The 20908-nt window shown below is 42.2% G+C and overlaps 1 protein-coding gene across 3 annotated transcripts in view; it reads left to right on the forward strand.

Annotated features, from left to right (window-relative positions):
• The window catches only part of LOC149469994 (C4b-binding protein alpha chain-like), a 230459-nt gene that overhangs the window by 112529 nt on the left and 97022 nt on the right, over positions 1-20908 (forward strand). For all 3 annotated transcript variants that reach the window (XR_016311453.1, XM_089668329.1, XM_089668330.1), the window contains exons 7-8: positions 16421-16600; positions 19605-19784. Coding sequence is in view for 2 of the 3 variants with exons in the window: in XM_089668329.1 (XP_089524455.1) it covers positions 16421-16600; positions 19605-19784 (360 nt within the window). In the remaining variant the exon portion in view is untranslated. The remainder of the gene's footprint in view (positions 1-16420; positions 16601-19604; positions 19785-20908) is intronic.

Raw genomic sequence — 20908 nt, forward strand, 5'->3', positions numbered from 1 at the left:
TAATCTTTACCAGAATGACGGGATGAAAAAAGTGTGGAGAAGGCTTTGGAACAGCTCATGATCCAAAGCACACAACATCATCTGTAAAACATGGTGGAGGCAGTGTGATGGCATGGGCATAGAGATATACTGTCTGCCCAGATTTAGCCAAATGCAGCAAAGTTGATTGCACGGCGCTTCACAGTACAGATGGACAATGATCCAAAACGCACTGCAAAAGCAACCCAGGAGCTTTTGAAGGAAAAGAAGTGGAATATTCTGCAATGACCGAATAAATCACGTGATCTCAACCCAATTGAGCATGCATTTCATTTGCTGAAGACAAAACTAAAAGGCAGAAAGACCCACAAAGAACAACTGAAGACAGCTGCAGTTAGAGCCTGCAGAGCATCAGAAAGGAGGAAACCCAGTCTTTGGTAATGTCCATGGGTTCCAGACTTCAGGCAGTCATTGCCAGTAAAGGATTCTCAACAAAATATTAAAAATGAACATTTATTTATGATTATATTAATTAGTCCAAATACATTTGAGCCCATGAAAATGGGTTGACTGTGTATAAAAATGGTTGCAGTTCCTAAAATTTTGTACTTGATATTTATGTTCAACCTTTTGAATTAAAGCTGAACGCTTGCACTTTAAATTCATTTGTATTGTTTCATTTTAATTTATTCTGGTAGCATACAGAGCCAAAATTATGAAAATTGTGCCTGTGTCCAAATATATATGGACCTAACTGTAGAAAGAGACTGCACCATACATGTGAGGCATCACCGTGAACTTCAGATCAAAAGCACTAGATCTCCTGTGTAAATCTGAAGTGGTAACCTGTAAAGACTTTTAATGGCTTGTCTATGGATATTAACAATTTACATAGTTTGTCACTGTTGCATGGTAATGCGCAATTTTAAAGCCTGTCATGTTTGGTATCTGTTTACTCGACATAACCTCATCTTTTATATGATGAGAGCCAAAAGATTTAAAATTGTGCCTGTGTCCAAATATATATGGACCTAACTGTATATCAGGAATCAAAAACTAGAGGTTTGCAGCATAAAAGTTTATTCAAATGTCCATAAGACAAAAAAGTTAATGTTTGGCTATAGTTTAAGGCAACAAGCCTTTCAATCGGACCAAGAAAGACAAAATACATCAATACTCCTATAGTCGTAAGGTCAGCAACTGTGTTACCATGGACTAATGCAATCAAAATATTTGAAAATGGCGAAATATACTTCTACTTTCGGTGATCTCTCCTCTTGGGAGAGATGACAAGAGTTGTATGGCCATGGGGTTATTTATTTGTCTGATTTGGGTTTGCAAAATAAAAGTAAAACACCACCCACCACCTCACTCCCTTGGAGATATACAGTATATTAACCACTTCAAGTCCAGACACTTTTACCCCTTTCCTGCCCAGGCCAATTTTCAGCTTTCAGTGCTATCACACTTTGAATAACAATTGCGCGGTCATGCAACACTGTACCCATATGAATTTTTTAGCATTTTTTTGAGACAGATACAACTTTATTTTGGTGGTATTTATTCACCACTGGGATTTTTTTTTTTTTGCTATATAAATGAAAGTCCAAAAATGTTTGTATTTTTCTTATAACATTTTGCAATTAAATAATCTTTATTCATAAATCTTGGCCAAAATGTATTCAGTTATCTTTTTAGTAAAAAAATAAAACCCAAATTAGTAAATTATAACCAAAAATTATAATTTTTCAAACATTTTTTTCTTCTATTTGATTTTCTTTTTTAACATACTGTCACCCTAGCAGTACAGTGTCACCATAGTGACACTCTACTACCTGTGGGGGGTGATGAAGATTTTTTTTTTTTTTACATTGATTGCTTTTACACCCATAAAGGCTGCAAAAGCTGTAATTTCTCCTGTAAATTTCTCCACAGGCTGTAAATGCGGGCGCCGTTTATGAACGGAAACCTGCTCCTGCACTGCTCCCATCCAGCCGTTTATGTACATGGGCCGGACGGGAAGTGGTTAAGAAAGTTAATACTGATATATCTGCAATTTTATCTAATTTAACTCTTCGGGACCATATTCCAAATAGTTTTCACCATGTATCACTTAGGAGAGATGTTATCAGACTGTTGATGAGGTGGGGGGGGGGTGCTGGTGCAGTGGTGCTTGTGGATATTGAAGATTACCAGAAGGAAATGCTGTCACAATTATTGGATAGTAATGTGTACTGCAAATTATCTGCTAACCCTGTTTTCTGTATTAAAAAAAAAGATTGCTGAAATGGTGAAAATGCTATTGAGCGTAAAATTACAGACAGGGTTGTTGGTACATTTTTGAAACAGCATTTGAATTTGGTGGTTCCTTACTTCCATTTTCCTAAACTTCAGTGCTCAAGCTTAAGAGGAGGTGAGGTGATCTTAACCACTTGCCTACTGGGCACTTATACCCCCTTCCTGCCCAGGCCAATTTTCAGCTTTCAGTGCTATCACACTTTGAATAACAATTGCGCGGTCATGCAACACTGTACCCATATGAATTTTTTAGCATTTTTTTGAGACAGATACAACTTTATTTTGGTGGTATTTATTCACCACTGGGATTTTTTTTTTTTGCTATATAAATGAAAGTCCAAAAATGTTTGTATTTTTCTTATAACATTTTGCAATTAAATAATCTTTATTCATAAATCTTGGCCAAAATGTATTCAGTTATCTTTTTAGTAAAAAAATAAAACCCAAATTAGTAAATTATAACCAAAAATTATAATTTTTCAAACATTTTTTTCTTCTATTTGATTTTCTTTTTTAACATACTGTCACCCTAGCAGTACAGTGTCACCATAGTGACACTCTACTACCTGTGGGGGGTGATGAAGATTTTTTTTTTTTTTACATTGATTGCTTTTACACCCATAAAGGCTGCAAAAGCTGTAATTTCTCCTGTAAATTTCTCCACAGGCTGTAAATGCGGGCGCCGTTTATGAACGGAAACCTGCTCCTGCACTGCTCCCATCCAGCCGTTTATGTACATGGGCCGGACGGGAAGTGGTTAAGAAAGTTAATACTGATATATCTGCAATTTTGTCTAATTTAACTCTTCGGGACCATATTCCAAATAGTTTTCACCATGTATCACTTAGGAGAGATGTTATCAGACTGTTGATGAGGTGGGGGGGGGGGGTGCTGGTGCAGTGGTGCTTGTGGATATTGAAGATTACCAGAAGGAAATGCTGTCACAATTATTGGATAGTAATGTGTACTGCAAATTATCTGCTAACCCTGTTTTCTGTATTAAAAAAAAAGATTGCTGAAATGGTGAAAATGCTATTGAGCGTAAAATTACAGACAGGGTTGTTGGTACATTTTTGAAACAGCATTTGAATTTGGTGGTTCCTTACTTCCATTTTCCTAAACTTCAGTGCTCAAGCTTAAGAGGAGGTGAGGTGATCTTAACCACTTGCCTACTGGGCACTTATACCCCCTTCCTGCCCAGGACAATTTTCAGCTTTCAGTGCTGCTGCACTTTAACAATTGCACGGTCATGATCTATCTATCTGTGTATATGTATATGTGTGTGTGTGTGTGTGTGTGTGTGTGTGTATGTATGTATGTATGTACAGTTGCAAGAAAAAGTATGTGAACCCCTTGGGATTACATGGAGTTTTGCATGAATTGGGCATAAAATGTGCTCTGAACGTCATCTAAGTCACAACAATAGAAGAACACAGTCTGCTGAACAAAATACTACACAAACATGAGATGTTGCCATGGTTTAATTGCACATAACATGTAAACATTCACAGTGCAGGGAGGAAAAAGTATGTGAGGCCCTAGCTTAATGACTTCTCCCAGAGCTAATTGGAGCCAGGAGTGAGCCAACCTTGACTCCAATCAGTGTGATGATATTGGATGTGTTGCTGACAGCTGTCCTGCCCTTAAAAAACACACACCTGTTTTAGGTTAACTGGTTTCAAGAAGCACTGTCTGATGTGAACCATGCCTCGCAGAAAAGAGCTCTCAGAAGACCTACGATGAAGAATTGTTGACTTGCATGAAGCTGGAAAGGGTTACAAAAGTATCTTCAAAAGCCTTGATGTTCATGTGTCCACAGTAAGACAGACTGTCTACAAATGGAGAAAGTTTAGCACTGTTGCTACTCTCCCTAGGCGTGGTCGTCCTGTAAAAATGACTGCAAGAGTACAGCACAGAATGCTGCATGAGGTAAAGAAGAATCCCAGAGTGTCAGCTAAAGACCTACAGAAATCTCTGGCACATGCTAACATTTTTGTTGACACATCTACAATAAGGAAAACATTACACAAGAATGGAGTACATGGGAGGACACCACGGAGGAAGCCAATGCTGTCCAAAAAGAAGATTGCAGCACGTTTGAAGTTTGCAAAAGAGCACCTGGATGTTCCACAGCACTACTGGCAAAATATACTGTGGACAGATGAGACCAAGATTGAGTTGTTTGGGAAGACCACACAACACTATGTGTGGAGAAAAAAAGGCACAGCACACCAACATCAAAACCTCATCCCCACTGTAAAACATGGCGGAGGGAGCATCATGGTTTGGGGCTGCTTTGCTGCCTCAGGGCCTGGACGGATTGTTGTCATTGATGGGAAAATGAATTCCAGAGTTTATCAAGACATTTTGCAGGAAAACGTACGACCATCTGTCCGCCAACTGAAGCTCTGCAGAGGATGGGTGATGCAACAGGACAATGACCCAAAGCATACAAGTAATTCAACAAAACAATGGCTGCAACAGCACAGAATACGCCTTCTGGAGTGGCCCAGTCAGAGTCCTGACCTCAACCTGATTGAAATGCTGTGGCATGACCTTAAGAGAGCGATTCACACCAGACATCCCAAGAATATTGCTACACTGAAACAATTTTGAGAAGAGGAGTGGTCCAAAATTACTCCAGATCGTTGTGCAGGTCTGATCTGCAACTACAGGAAACAGGTTATTGCTGCCAAAGGAGGGTCAACCAGTTATTAAGTCCAAAGGTTCTCATACTTTTTCCTCCCTGCACTGTGAATGTTTACATGTTATGTGCAATTAAACCATGGCAACATCTAATGTTTGTGTAGTATTATGTTCAGCAGATTGTGTTCTTCTATTGTTGTGACTTAGATGACGTTCAGAGCACATTTTATGCCCAATTCATGCAAAACTCCATGTAATCCCAAGGGGTTCACATACTTTTTCTTGCAACTGTATGTGTGTGTGTGTGTATATATGTGTGTATATATGTGTGTGTATATATATATATATATATATATATATATATATATATATATATATATATATATAAAATGATACAAGGACAGACCCCGCAGTCAATGCCACCATATCCTTCCAGGTCTTTAGCAAGTCTATCCAAGGGTATACAGGGACAGACTCCATAATCGATGCCACCCTAAATAATAGTATCAAATAATAAAAGTCCAAAAATGCCAGCTTGCGGCGTTTTACCGCATTTTTACAGCTAAAAAAACTCCTCTATAAATCGACCAGTCCTGGGTTTTTTTTCCAGCCAAAAAATGTCCCTGCCAAAAAAGGTTGATTACAGTCTGTGTGCATTCACATATAGGATAACATGCTGGGGGGTTTACTAGCGGTAGAAAAAAAAAAAGTAAAAGCCAAAAACAGCAACTGTAAAAACATCCAGTGTGCATGAGGACTTTGAGTTACTTCGAAGGCACCCTGACACTTAGCCAGGAACTTGCTTTCAACTGTAGGAACAAATACCAGGACCTTGTCACCAGGTAAGAAAACTGATTTGGGCCCCTGTTGTGTATTGTTTGTTGGACTGCTTGGGCCTGAAGTAAGTGTTCTTTTACTATAGGCATGATTGTTGCAATCCTGTCCTGCATCTGAGCATATGCTCAATGACACTTTTTGTGAGGTGTCTGCTCCCCCTCCTCTGTTTCCTCGGTTATGCCCTGAGGGCTTCTCGCATAGAGCAACTTGAATGGAGAATACCTGAAAGAGGACTAGGGAACACCTAGTACAAAAGCAGAAATTCCCCGTTTTTTTTTTTTTTTTTTTTTTTCCATCCTTGTCAGGAGGTGCGCAAATATGTCACCTTAAATAATTTACACAACTTTCCAGTTACTCGTGACATGAAAGGGGTGGCCTGGTCTGTGTGGACTTACTTAGGGACCTCCACGTGACTGAACACCATGAACATCTCTTTGCAATGTTCTTAACAGATGCGGTGCGCAAAGGGAACTTCAATAAAGGGCAAGGGCACTAAAGGACTTCAGAAGTGGGGTAGTGGTGCTGACATTGGACACACGGGACAGGATTAACAATAGCTTTCTATGTATTTCTGTATCCTGGACCTATGTAACACCATTTCAGTGTTTTTTTTTTTGTGTTTTTTTCAACCTCTAAAATGACCCCTTAGCAAGTGTCCATGGGCAAGTTCCAACACCACCCTTTTGTACGGCTTCGGGACCACCAACTGTTCCACAATTTTTAGTCATTTTGGTGTACACAATACAATAAACCCTCATTGCTGCTGAAGTAAGGAAAACTGTGCCTGTCCCCTGGTTCAACAGAAACATCATTAATTGTTACTACATTTTCTCAGGCCTCGGCAAAGGGTAAGGTCTTTTCTCTGCTCCTTACCAAAGTTTTCCTTGTGTGCATCAAGATCAGCAAACTCTAGTGTAGCTTTAGTGTCAGCAGAAGGGTGTCCACTTTCACTGGTTGTGGGGACTTCCTCAGGCTCCCATCATAACTGAGAAAGGAAAACCTGGGGAGCCCTGAGAGGAGTTCCCTGAACCCACACTGTCGGTGCTAACCAATTGTTCTATCTCTGCCACCAAGTCAGTTACTGTGACTGAGTTGGAACAATCCCACAGTTCCCAAAACTTAGGTAAGTCCCTAACAACGATGGCCTTGTGCACTAAGTGGGGTACGAATCCGACCTGATGAGTCACAGTACCTAAGTCCATTTCAAATTTAACAGTGGCTGTAGGATACTCCTGTGTATCTCCCAAGTACACATATTACAGTAACTTTTCTGGCATACAGTTCACAGTTTCAACCATCTTGGCTTTAACCAAAGTAATCAGACTTCCCAAGTCCAGCAAAGCCATATTAGGCTTACTGTTGACAGTCATTTGACACGTGTCTTCCCATACTTGGCACTGCAGTGCATGAAACAGCAGCAAACACTGTTGTCTGAGCGATACGTCACACAGCATTGGCTCATCTGTGAATGGACAGCCTGCAGCAAAAAGTCCCAGTTTGTGGCAATGGAAACACCTGATCTTGCCCCAGCATGGTTTACTAACAGGCATTGGCTTTTCTTGTTTGGGGCACACATACATCAGACCTGGCACCAACATACCTCCCCCCTGTCTCCTTGACAGGCTTACCACCCACTTTCCCTGGAACAGTCTTACCAGCTTCCTCGGGAGACCGTGGCCTTGAACAGAAAGTCCTGGCGGCTGTAGCGGTGGTGACCAGGTTGTACCTCTTGACAAACACCACTAAGTTTTCCACTGACTCTGGCTTCCCTTGGCTCAACCACTTCTGCAGGGGAATTGATAGTGACTTCAGGAATCAGTCCATGACCACACGCTCAACTAACAGTGGAACCCCCCATATCTGAAGCAAGTGGACTGCTTCGCTTCCACCTAGGGTTTATATCAGGAATTTGTTACACTATTCGGGTGGAAAAAAACTGGCTCAGATATGTATGAAGGGAAGCCAAAATCATATTTTTTACCTTAATGGAGAATTATAACCAACACTATTGTGACTATACTTCTCCTGTAGGTCACGGGAATGCAGTTAGTTGTGCACTGATGTGACCTGTTTTCAGGTGACAGTGGGCTAAAGTCCACTGCTGTCTGACATCACTCTGCCGGTTCAAGCTCTGAAAAGATTTAGACCAGCGGTTCTCAACCTGGGGGTCGCGACCCCTTTGGGGGTCGAACGACCATTTCACAGGGGTCGCCTAAGACCATCGGAAAACACATATTTCCGATGGTCTTAGGAACCGAGACACCGCTCCTCTGACTCAGTCGATGTTTGGGCGGGATGATACGCTGCCCTGTCTCCTGGCCACACCTCCGGGATCACTCAACAGCTCCGCCGCTGATTGGCCACCGGAACTGTAGCTCAGGAGAGGCACACAGGCGGCCAATCACCGGCGCGGAGGTGGAGCTTGGAGAGGAGGAGCCGAGCGACAGCACGCGTAGATCTAAGAAGATCGAGGGAGCTGCCGGAGTAAGTGAAGAGGAGAGCGGCCAGAGAAGGAAGACAGCTGACAGGTAAGTGAGAGAGCGAGCCCAGGCTGGAGCAGGGGTCAGCAAGGTAAGTATCATTGGTGTCAGTGGGAGGAATAGTGCCCCATCATTTGTGTCACTAATACCAACGATGGGGCACTATTTCTCCCACCACTGACACCAACGATGGGGCACTATTCCTCCCCCCACTGACACCAACGATGGGGCACTATTCCTCCCCCCACTGACACCAACGATGGGGCACTATTCCTCCCCCCACTGACACCAACGATGGGGCACTATTCCTCCCCCCACTGACACCAACGATGGGGCACTATTCCTCCCCCCACTGACACCAACGATGGGGCACTATTCCTCCCCCCACTGACACCAACGATGGGGCACTATTCCTCCCCCCACTGACACCAACGATGGGGCACTATTCCTCCCCCCACTGACACCAACGATGGGGCACTATTCCTCCCCCCACTGACACCAACGATGGGGCACTATTCCTCCCCCCACTGACACCAAGAATAGGGCACTATTCCTCCCCCCACTGACACCAACGATGGGGCACTATTCCTCCCCCCACTGACACCAACGATGGGGCACTATTCCTCCCCCCTGACCCCAATGATGGGGAACTATTAACCCCTCCACCACACTGACACCAATGATGGGGCACTATTCCTCCCACTGACACCAATGATGGGGCACTATTCCTCCCACTGACACCAATGATGGGGCACTATTCCCCCCACTGACACCAATGATGGGGCACTATTCCCCCCAACGACACCAATGATGGGGCACTATTCCCCCCACTGACACCAATGATGGGGCACTATTCCCCCCACTGACACCAATGATGGGGCACTATTCCCCCCACTGACACCAATGATGGGGCACTATTCCCCCCACTGACACCAATGATGGGGCACTATTCCCCCCACTGACACCAATGATGGGGCACTATTCCCCCCACTGACACCAATGATGGGGCTCTATTCCCCCCACCGACACCAATGATGGGGCTCTATTCCCCCCACCGACACCAATGATGGGGCTCTATTCCCCCCACCGACACCAATGATGGGGCTCTATTCCCCCCACCGACACCAATGATGGGGCTCTATTCCACCCACCGACACCAATGATGGGGCACTATTCCCCCCACCGACACCAATGATGGGGCACTATTCCCCCCACCGACACCAATGATGGGGCACTATTCCTCCCACCGACACCAATGATGGGGCACTATTCCCCCCACCGACACCAATGATGGGGCACTATTCCCCCCACTGACACCAACGATGGGGCACTATTCCTCCCACTGACACCAACGATGGGGCACTATTCCTCCCACTGACACCAACGATGGGGCACTATTCCTCCCACTGACACCAACGATGGGGCACTATTCCTCCCACTGACACCAACGATGGGGCACTATTCCTCCCACTGACACCAACGATGGGGCACTATTCCTCCCACTGACACCAACGATGGGGCACTATTCCTCCCACTGACACCAACGATGGGGCACTATTCCTCCCACTGACACCAACGATGGGGCACTATTCCTCCCACTGACACCAACGATGGGGCACTATTCCTCCCACTGACACCAACGATGGGGCACTATTCCTCCCACTGACACCAACGATGGGGCACTACTCCTTCCACTGACACCAATGATGTGGCACTATTCCTCCCACTGCAAAATTACAGTTATGAAGTAGCAACGAAAATAATTTTATGGTTGGGGGTCACCACAACATGAGGAACTGTATTAAGGGGTCGCGGCATTAGAAAGGTTGAGAACCACTGATTTAGACCATATGGTGGGGGTCCACCCAGAAGCCTGCACTGCCACCTGGCTCAGCCTCTTAGAGATGTGCTCCTCCTGCCCCCTCCACAGCCCAGTGCTCCAGTGAGCAGCAGAGCAGAGAGCCGGAGACTGACGGGAGAGAGTTTAGGGGGAGAACTGAGCAATCAGCGGTGTTTGATTGCTCAGTTCTTAGTGTAGAGGCAACAGGAGACAGATGCAGCATCAGATCAATGCTGCATCCACTTATGTGAATGTTCTTCTTTTTTTTTATTTTTTAAGTCCATACTTCAGAAACTGCATTAAAGCAGAGCTCCAGTCGCCTCTGAAAAAAATAAGTCAGCAGCTACAAAAACTGTAGCTGCTGACTTTAAAAAAACAGCGCCAAATGTGTTCCAGATGAGTTTATGTTCCAGTGCTTCTTTTATGTGTTCCAGTAAATTTTTTCCCCTTTTTTCTAAAATTTAAATAGGGACATACGCGATCCAGTGCGTTCCAGTGCATTTTTATGCATTTAGAATTGAGCTCTATAATTTCCAAGCCATTGTTTCTGATTTTTAGGGACTCTTTAATGACTGGCATAGTACCACTGGATTGGCGTAAGGCCAATGTGGTGCCATTATTTAAAAGGAGGTCAAAATATTTACCAAGTAATTATAGACCTGTTAGTTTAACTTCTATAGTTGGAAAGCTACTGGAGAGTTTAATAAAAGACCACATAGATGAGTTCTATCTGAAAAATAAATATTTTAAGCAACAGACAGCATGGATTCATGAAAAACAGAAGTAGTCAAACAAATCTGATTTCTTTTTATGAGGAGATGAGCAAAACCCTGGACAGAGGGGTGGCGGTGGACGTGGTATACTTAGATTTTGCAAAAGCATTTGACACAGTTCCCCACACACGGATAATGTGTAAGGTAAAGTCTACAGGCTTAGAAAAATCTGTATGTAAATGGAAAGAAAACTGGCTAAAAGATCGTATTCAGAGAGTAGTAGTTAATGATTCATACTCTGAATGGTCTAGGGTTGTCAGTGGTGTACCCCAACATTCAGTGTTGGGACCCTTACTTTATAGTATATTTATAAATGATGTAGGGTCTGGGATTAAAAATCCCATTCAGTCTTTGCAGGTGACACCAAGCTGTGCAGTGGAATAATGTCCTTACAGGATGTCTCCAATTTAAAAGCTGACCTCCATGCTCTATGTAATTGGACAACTATGTGGCAAATGATGTTTAATGTTAATAAATGTAAGTTTATGTACTTGGGGGCTAAGAATATGCATGCATCATACATACTAGGGGGAGTACAACTGGGGTAATCAATGGTGGAGAAGGATCTGGGAGTTCTGGTAGATCACAAGCTTAATAATGGCATGCAATGCCAAGCTGCGGTTTCTAAAGCGAGCAAATCCTCTCTTGTATTAAAAGAGATATCATATTACTCCTGTACAAATCATTAGTAATAACTCATCTGGAATATGTAGTTCAATTGTGGGCACCAATTCACAAAAAGAACATTGGGGAGCTGGAGAAAGTGCAGAGAAGGGCAACCAAACTGATGAGGCATGGAGGAGCTCAGCTATGAGTAAAGATTACAGGAACTTAAATTTTTTCTCTATTGAGAAGAGGAGATTAAGGGAGGATATGATCAACATGTATAAATACATCAATGGTTCATATAGTGAACTCCGTATAGAGTTATTCACCCTTAGGTCATCACAGAGGACAAGGGAGCACTCTTTACGGCTGGAGGAAAAGAATTTAGACTCCAAACACGGAAAGGTTTCTTCACAGTGAGAGCTGTGCAAATGTAGAATAGACTCCCTCAAGAATTGATTCTAGCAAGCTCAGTGGATTGCTTTAAAAAAGGCCTGGATTCTTTCTTGGATATACAGAATACAACTGGACACTAACATTTATAGGTAAAGTTGATCCAGGGAATATCCGAATGCCTCTGGGGGATCAGGAAGAAAATTGGATCATGCTTTGCTGGGTTTTTTTTCCTTCCTCTGGATCAACTGTGGGTGTAGGATTATAACCTTTTTTTTATTAATGGTTGAACTGGATGGACTTTTGTCTTTTTTTTTTTTTTCTTTTTTTCAGCCAGACTAACTATGTAACTATATACTGCTTTAAGGTTCACAGGATAAATCCTGTATAATAATATTAAGAATCACACACTACAGTTGCTCCCAATCAGAGCCAGAGGCATTGACCATGTCGAGCACAATAAAGTATTTTGTAAAATGTCTTGCGTAATAAGGGTGCACACCCTTTATAAGTTGTAATTCCCCTCTTCGCGCACTATCTTAAGCTGAATCTCCAGTTCCTGTCACTCTCCATTTTTAGGTACAGAACTGCAGAAAACAAATATGTAATTATTCATAATAGTGCATTTTTATGTCTACAGTTTGGTCATTGAGAGGCCCATATTACAGTTGTGACCAAAATTATTCAACCCCCACTGAAATTGAGTGTTTTGGCCAGTTTGACATTGCTTTTGATCATTCAGTCATCTTGCTTACATTTACATTAAAGAGGCACTTGTAGGTCAGACAAATATAACATAACAGTTATAATGAAATAACCACAAATGTCTTTTCTGTGCTCACAGCATTATCAGTTTTATTCAACCCCCAAGTGACATTCAATCTTAGTACTTAGTACAGCATCCTTTTACAGTTATAACAGCTTTTAAACGTGAAGCATAGCTTGACACAAGTGTCTTGCAGCGATCTACGGGTATCTTCGCCCATTCTTCATGGGCAAAGGCCTCCAGTTCAGTCACATTCTTAGGCTTGCGCACTGCAACTGCTTTCTTTAAGTCCCACCAGAGGTTCTCAATCGGATTTAAGTCTGGTGACTGCGATGGCCACTCCAAAATGTTCCAGCCTTTCCTCTGCAACCATGCTCTAGTGGACTTGGAGGTATGCTTGGGATCATTGTCCTGTTGAAAGGTCCAACGTCTCCCAAGCCTCAGGTGTGTGACGGACTGCATCACGTTTCCATCCAATATCTCCTGGTACTGAAGAGAATTCATGGTACCTTGCACACGCTGAAGCTTCCCTGTACCTGCAGAAGCAAAACAGCCCCAAAGCATGATTGACCCTCCACCATGCTTCACAGTAGGCAAGGTGTTCTTTTCATCATAGGCCTTGTTCTTCCTCCTCCAAACATAGCGTTGATCCATGGGCCCAAACAGTTCTAATTTTGTTTCATCAGTCCACAGAACACTATCCCACAACTTTTGTGGTTTGTCCACATGGCTTTTGGCATACTGCAGTCGACTCTTCTTATTCTTTGGAGACAGCAAGGGGGTACGCCTGGGAGTTCTGGCACGGAGGCCTTCATTACGCAGTGTGCGTCTTATTGTCTGGGCTGAAACTTCTGTACCCACATCTGACAAATCTTTTCTCAGTTCCTCAGCAGTCACACGGGGACTTCTCTCCACTCTACGCTTCAGGTAGCGCACAGCAGTCGAAGTCAGCATCTTCTTTCTGCCACGACCAGGTAGCGTTTCAACAGTGCCCTTTGCCTTGAATTTGCGAATGATGCTTCCTAAGGTGTCTCTTGGTATGTTTAACATCTTTGCAATCTTCTTATAGCCATTGCCCTTCCTGTGAAGAGAAATCACCTCTTCTCTTGTCTTCCTGGACCATTCTCTTGCCTTCACCATGTTTGTAACCACACCAGTAAATGTCTAGAAGGAGCTGAGTATCACAGTCATTTTAAAGCTGCCTAATTGGTGCTTATTATGCTTGATTGCTGCTCGGTGACATCCACAGGTGTTTTCAATACCTGATGGAAAGCACCTGTATGAACCTCTGTTCTTCAGAGTGGTAGTCTTTAAGGGGTTGAATAATTGTGGCAATGAAGAAACCACATAAGAACCATTTACTACTGTATTACATAAACAATTGATGTCATTTTAGTTGCATTTGGGTAGTTACAACGTCCTTGTAGGATTTGATTCTGAATACAATTCCAAATGTACACTATAGTCCCTAAACCCCTTTACAGCATTGGGGGTTGAATAATTTTGGTCACAACTGTAGTTTAAACTATCCCATATCTCATTGCTTTTACGGCTTGTTTAAACTCTTCTTTGCATTAATTAATAAAACTGTGTAAAACAAGGTATGCTAGATATCTGGAACAATTGTTCGCTAATCATCCCCTGCTGTTAACACATTTCTTCTTGGCATATCTAATGAACACAGCCTTTTAAAGTCATCTTGATTTGCATTGGGCATCTGGATGTTCACCTATACAAACATGCATACATACCCTAAGATGCCCAGACATGCTGAGATGTGTGTGCCTACCCACCACCATAGAACATTGATGATATAATTAAGGTTCAATTTTTGACATAGTAACTTGGATAAGAAACAGTATTGTTAAACTGTTTTGCAGTTGTTTTTCCATCTGATGTATGTTAGTTCATACTTGGTTGTATGTCCAGTAGTGTAGCTAACTTGTCAGAAAGGATATTGAGTCATATCCCAGAACTAGATGTGTATGAAGCTAAGAATTTTAGTCTTAGAATATGGTTCAGTAATTGTGTTTTACTGTATTTTTGTACAAATTATGTTATGAATCACAAGTAAGACGTCAGATGTTTCATTAGGTGTTGGCACTTGAGGGAAAAAGATTGACAAGTGTACAGAGTATGACTACGGATTAGGCAATAAATCAATATATCTTTGTTATGATTGTTCAGGCCTTATTTGATATTTTGTGTAAACATGTATGTTTTCTGCTAACTAGGTTTTATATAGCATGTAGGGGTCATGTTTATTATTGTATATAGATATTCAATAGTATTCAAAAACTCCACTCTCTTGGCTTCCGAGACTCTGCTCTCTCCTGGTTCTCCTCCTCGCAACACTCCTTCAGCATTACCTATAACTCTGTCTCCGCCTCTCCACTTCCTCTTTCTGTAGGGGTCCCTCAAGGTTCTGTCCTTGGTCCCCTTCTCTTCACCATCTACACCTCCTCACGTAGTCACTTGATAAACTCCCATGGCCTTAACCCCTTGGTGCTGGCGCCTCCCGGCCCTTTAAGGGTTTCAGAAGCTGGGAGGCGGGGCGGGGTTTAGGGTCATGTGACCGCCGTGACACGCCATCACGGCGGTCACATGATTGGGAAAGGTCAGGATCAAAAGAGGAGATCGGGACCTTACCATGAGTACCAGACGTGTGCTGGCAGCGCGCAGGGCGTGCGCTCTCAACACATATGTTTTTTTTGTTTAATAGAATGCAAATGTGCGGCCGCTTGGCGTCTAGGCCCAGATGCCGGGAGGCAGCACATATCTGCCATCTCTCTCTGCCAATCCCTCCAGTGGCTTCCCATTGCCCAATGAGTAAAATTCAAAACATTAATAATAACATATAAAGCCATTTAGAACTCTGTCCCAAATTACATCACCAATCTTGTCTCAAAATATCACCCAAAACGTCCTCTCCGCTCCTCCCATGACCTCCTGCTCTCTAGCTCCCTTGTCTCCTCTTCCCATGCTCATCTCCAGGATTTCTCCAGAGCCTCCCCCATCCTCTGGAACTCTCTACACCAATCTATCCGACTATCGCCTACTCTGCCCACTTTTAGGTGCTCTTTGAAAACCTATCTCTTTAGGGAAGCCTATCCCACCTTCAACTAATAACGCAATCTTCTATCAGTTCATCCCCCACAGTTATTACCTTTTGTACCACCAGCCCCTTCCTCTTAGATTGTAAGCTCCAAGGAGCAGGGCCCTCCTAACCCCCTTGTATTGAACTGTATTGTTGCTGTATTATCTCCCTTTATATTGTTAAGCACTGAGCAAACTGTTGGCGCTATATAAATCCTGTATAATAATAGTAGGTATAACTGATGATGCTTCAGTAACTAAGTGTACTGAACAGTACTAAAGATGTGTACATCATTGCTTGGCATGGTTGACTTTTAAGTACTTTGCTTACGTGCCTGTCAAATGTTCTTGCTTAACAGATATCTTTTGATTGTTTGTTTGAACACTAAGGCAGAGTGGGGACAAATCATCTGCACACAAATACATGTTTACATGGTACAGGAAACAGGTTGGCAGCCCTGGATGCTTAAATACCTACCCAAGCACAGGTTTAGGTAGAACTGAAAATCTTGAAAGTATTTTGTGGGCCACAAGGTTGAATAAAAATAAATTCATGCTCATTTGTTTTTTTTTTTTAGACATGATCCCTATTGATTAATTTGTGATAGGCAATGCTTGCATAAGTCAATGGTTACTTTTATGTAAAAAGTAACCATTTTTCTGAATGTGCATTTTTTATAATTTAATTTTATTCTTTTCCTTATAGCTGTAGTATGTGCTGCTCCAGAAAAACCAGCTAATGGAGAATATCACCTACAAAAGGATGAGTACACCTATTTGGATTCTGTAACATTCTCATGTCAGGAGCCTTTAAAAGTTGTGGGTAATGCTTCTATATCCTGTACTGCAACAGGGCAGTGGAGTTCTAATTCTCCCACATGCAAAGGTTAGAAATATCACTTTTTTGTGTTTGTATCAATGTATTTTATCCTAGGATCCAGAACTTTAAAGGTTTGTTATTCAGCAAGAAAAAAGTTTAAAGTGGTTATAAAGGCAAAAAGTTTTTTTTATCTTAATGTATTCACTGCGTTAAGGTAAAAGAACCTTTCAGAAGCTGCTCCCTCAGCCCTCTCTTAAAACTCGAGACAGCTCTCGATCCAGCCCTGTGCCTGTCTACCGCAGCTCTTCTGCCTTTCTCTCTCCTCACAGAAGATTCAGAGACAGTGGGAGCCATTGTCTCCTGCTACTGTCTGCCAAATCCTGTGAATGATACTGTGGGTGGGCGGGGCCAAGCCACACTGTGTGTGTCTATGGATACACACAGCCTAGCTCAGGATCAAGCCTGTTTTGTCTTTACTCTGTCTGTTTGGCGGAGTGCAGAAAGGGCACTAGGTGTCTATGAAACATCTAATGCCTTTATACACTATATGCTATGTCATAGCAGGCTTAGCAGCCCTCTTTGTGATACAATTAAAGGAAAGAAAAGGAAAATTTAAATATCCCCACGTACACATGTTCATGCACATACGTGCACAAATGCAAGTGTACGGCAGACACGATTGCACAACACACATTAGGTATCGCCACGCACACTGGAGAGAGAAATAATTCTAGGGTTAACTTCAAATTGATGAACTGTCTAGGTTTTTTAAGTTGCACTCATTTTAAAATTGTCACATATTTTGGTATCCATTTATTTGCCTCAGTCTCTTCTTTTATAATGTTTCACAGAAAATTTGGAGCTTTTATTGTGTTTGTGTGCACTAAATTTAATTTAAGTGTATTTTTATTGAAAATATGGGTTTGATAAACAGTTGCACTAATATTGTGTGACATCAGAAATTGTAACTGGTGTTGTTTAATTCTGTAGGTCCTCTGCTTTCATAAAATGTATAATGTTTTGTGTTTTTAGCATGTTTTTATGTAAAAAAAAATTTAAAATGTAGCATATGTGTGCAAAGTTAAAACTGGTACCAGCAGCAAAAGGGTGAAAGGGTGTGAAAACCTTAAGGGTCCATTCACACTGACTGCAAGCTAATTGCCCCATTTAAGTGTGCGAACAGCTGTCAGTTTTGGGCTCTAGTGAGATGTGGCAGAGGGCAGTGTTCCCTCAGACCGTTCCCTTTTGTTTACAACTTTATTTGAAGTTGAAATGACAATTCACATCACTGCACAACAGCCTAGTGTGTTGCACTGCTGTGTGGTGACATGCGTTGCCCAAGGCGCAATTAAAAATTGCAGCACATATGTATTTTATCACAGCTCCCTGCACCACACCCATGGGCTGCATTGCAGTAAGAACAGGGGACATAGAGAACAAATGTTTTCAATGTGTCCTAGTGGTGACTGGGGTTCTTCCAGTGCAGAAGAAAGCCTGTCACTACACTATGTGAGAAAGAGGCCTAACTATAGACTTCTTTTATGTCTTTTTTGGTTCCATTTGGTCTGTTAAATACCACTGAAATTGTTTTGTTACATCTGTTCGATAAGAGCAAAAAACTTCCTGTGCTCTATGCCAGGTACTGACTAGTTATTGGTCAGTTTTATTCTGTAGGGTCTCTTAGGGCTACTAAAGCTTGGCCCTCTGTTATGGAGGAGAGGGGGAGGCATTTGTTGGCCTTTCAAAGGACATCTTCACTAAAAGCCATTGTCAAGTGAGACTCTTGGTCAGCTCTCTAGCTGCAAGTCATAGCTGTAACTGTCAGTTTTGCAATGTCTCATGGGGCCTGTAGAGTCATGCTTGTGACTTCTGTTCTTTGCAATGCCTCAAGGGAAATGTAGTTCCACAACAGATGGAGAGCCACAGGTTGCCCACCCCTGCTCTTGACAAATCAATAAATATACAGTTGAAATACTGTATAAAAAAAAAAAAAAATGTATATGTGTGTATATATATATATATGTGTGTGTGTGTGTATATATATATATATATATATATATATATATTCTTGTTTGTTTATCTTTTTTTTTTTTTTTTGTCTCCCCAACATAACCAAAAAAAGCATGTTGAATGCTAAGTAAAGGCTAGTAGATGTAGCAGCGTTTACCTTATGATCAATGTGTGTTTACCTCCTCAGTGTAACTGCGTTCCAGGGATCCTCTCCCCACACCTGCTGTCACAGTGCTGCTTCGTTCATTCACAGTTTCCTGATTCACAGTTTGTGAATTGATAAACTACATATAATGTCAGCCACCACATAAGACTGTTTGTAATTCTGAATAAACTGAGAGGGTGCTGATGAGCACCCTTGTAATTCATTCACAAGTCCTGCAGCTTTACTGACAGGCTGCATGGAGGTATGGCACTGATCATGGGTGCAATGTTTTCCAGGCTTCTGTAGGAAAAAATTATGATAAACCTATATCTTTTTCTGAAAAAAAAATATGCATTTATTTTTTTCTAAAAAAGGTGAACTTATCCTTCAAACCAGTACATCCATGAACAGTGCGTTGTGGTGAACTGCACAGTCTCTATCACTGTTTAACCCCAGCCTCAGGTTCATATAAAGTTATGACCCTGGGCTGGAGGAAGTGTGCCTGACCTACAAGGAAGTGAGGAGGGATTACAAGCATGGTTGTGCACAGTCCGTCTGTCATTGTGGAGGATGTGATGGTAAGTTACTGGAAGCAAATGCATAATCATCCAGGAAATGCACAGAGATGTGTACAGTCATGCTAAAATCAAAAGAATACAAGCTTCATCCAGAAGAAACACTGATTCAGGAAAGGAGGGAGGTGTTGGGTGCTTTATCTATGTGACTGTGCTTCATGTTACACCTTAAATATGGACACAGCATAAACCTAGTTAACCTTTACCATTACTGATCCATTGATTCTAGTTTTTTTTGTTTTGTGATAATAGGAAATATAGTAATGTAGTAATGCAGAATGCTGCCATTCATACGTTACCTACTGTGTTTTAATCTTTATTTTTTTCTCCCAATTCTTAGCTGTAAATTGCCCTAACCCAGATGTGAAAAATTCAAGAAGACGGTCTGGGTTCATTGGCCCATATACACTGAATTCTGGTATATCGTTCGTGTGTGATAAAGGCTTCATTCTGAGGGGATCCAGTTCAGTCTCGTGCAACATTGATAGTCAGTGGGTACCTGCAGTTCCACAGTGTGAAAGTAAGTATACAGCATTGAAAAATAAGTATTTTTGTACATTCAACTTTAGATTTACTAAGACAATGAAATGGGGGGGGGGGGGGGGGCTATATAATCCAATCACTTTGTATCCAGTCAGGCAGGCCCTTGCGCTTAATTGTTGTTGGTGGATTCAAAAGTGATTGTACAGTTGGATTGCAATGTGTTTGGTGAGCTTTATAGTGATTTTTCAGTCACCAAATGTGCTCAAAAGCTTATGTCTGCAGAAACGTATTCTATCATGAAGGATTTCAAGTGCTTCATGGGTTTGGAAATTGTATCAACATTTCAGAGCTTTAGGTTGGTTCTAGATGATTATCTATCTTCAACCTCTAAATTGGTAGAGCCTACAGCAGTTTTGTAACCTAAACATACACCTAAGTTGTCTTTCCCAACTTTGGAGGAAAAGTTTGGAGGACATTTCTCCCTCAGGCAATAGTTCTGAAGAGGAAGGATAAATTGCTCGGGATCTTGAATCGTAAATAGGTGCAGTAGGCATCGTTTTTCATTAGCGCAGGGGACTCTCAGACTTTCAAAATAATAGGCTGGTTTTATGTCCTTCAGACTTTAGAAGGGCAGCTTTGCCCAGTGGGAGTAAACAATACCTGATCTTTGGTATTATGGGGAGAAATAGCTGGTGCCAGTGGAAGGAATTATGCCCCATTGTTGGTGTCCGTTGAAGAAATAGTGCCCCATTGATGGTGTCAGTGGCAGGAATTATGCCCCATTGTTGATGCCAGTGGCAGGATTAATGCCTCAAGACCCGTATAATGGCAAGCAAAGGGCCGCAGCTTGGAGACCACTGCATTAGAGGATATGAAGGAGATTTTGTAAGTTGTGTATGCTACTGAGCAGGTGCCTGATCCACCAGCTGTACAGTCAGTGCAAGATAGAATGTACAGAGGCCCGAAGGAGCAATAAGGCAGATTGTTTTATTCACCCAGTCCCTTAACGATATAATTTTGGAAGAAATGGAAAAAAACAGAAAAGAAAATGAGTAATGCCTGCACTTGGGAGAGACACTTTCCCTTTTACAAAGAGGATAAGGACAAGTTTTTTAAGGATCAGATGGATTGGAAAGTGGAAGCTTTTCTTCACTAGGCTTG

Source organism: Staurois parvus, unplaced genomic scaffold (assembly GCF_062004578.1).
Source record: "Staurois parvus isolate SC_StPar_1 unplaced genomic scaffold, SC_StPar_1.0 ptg000056l, whole genome shotgun sequence".
Lineage (NCBI taxonomy): Eukaryota > Metazoa > Chordata > Amphibia > Anura > Ranidae > Staurois > Staurois parvus.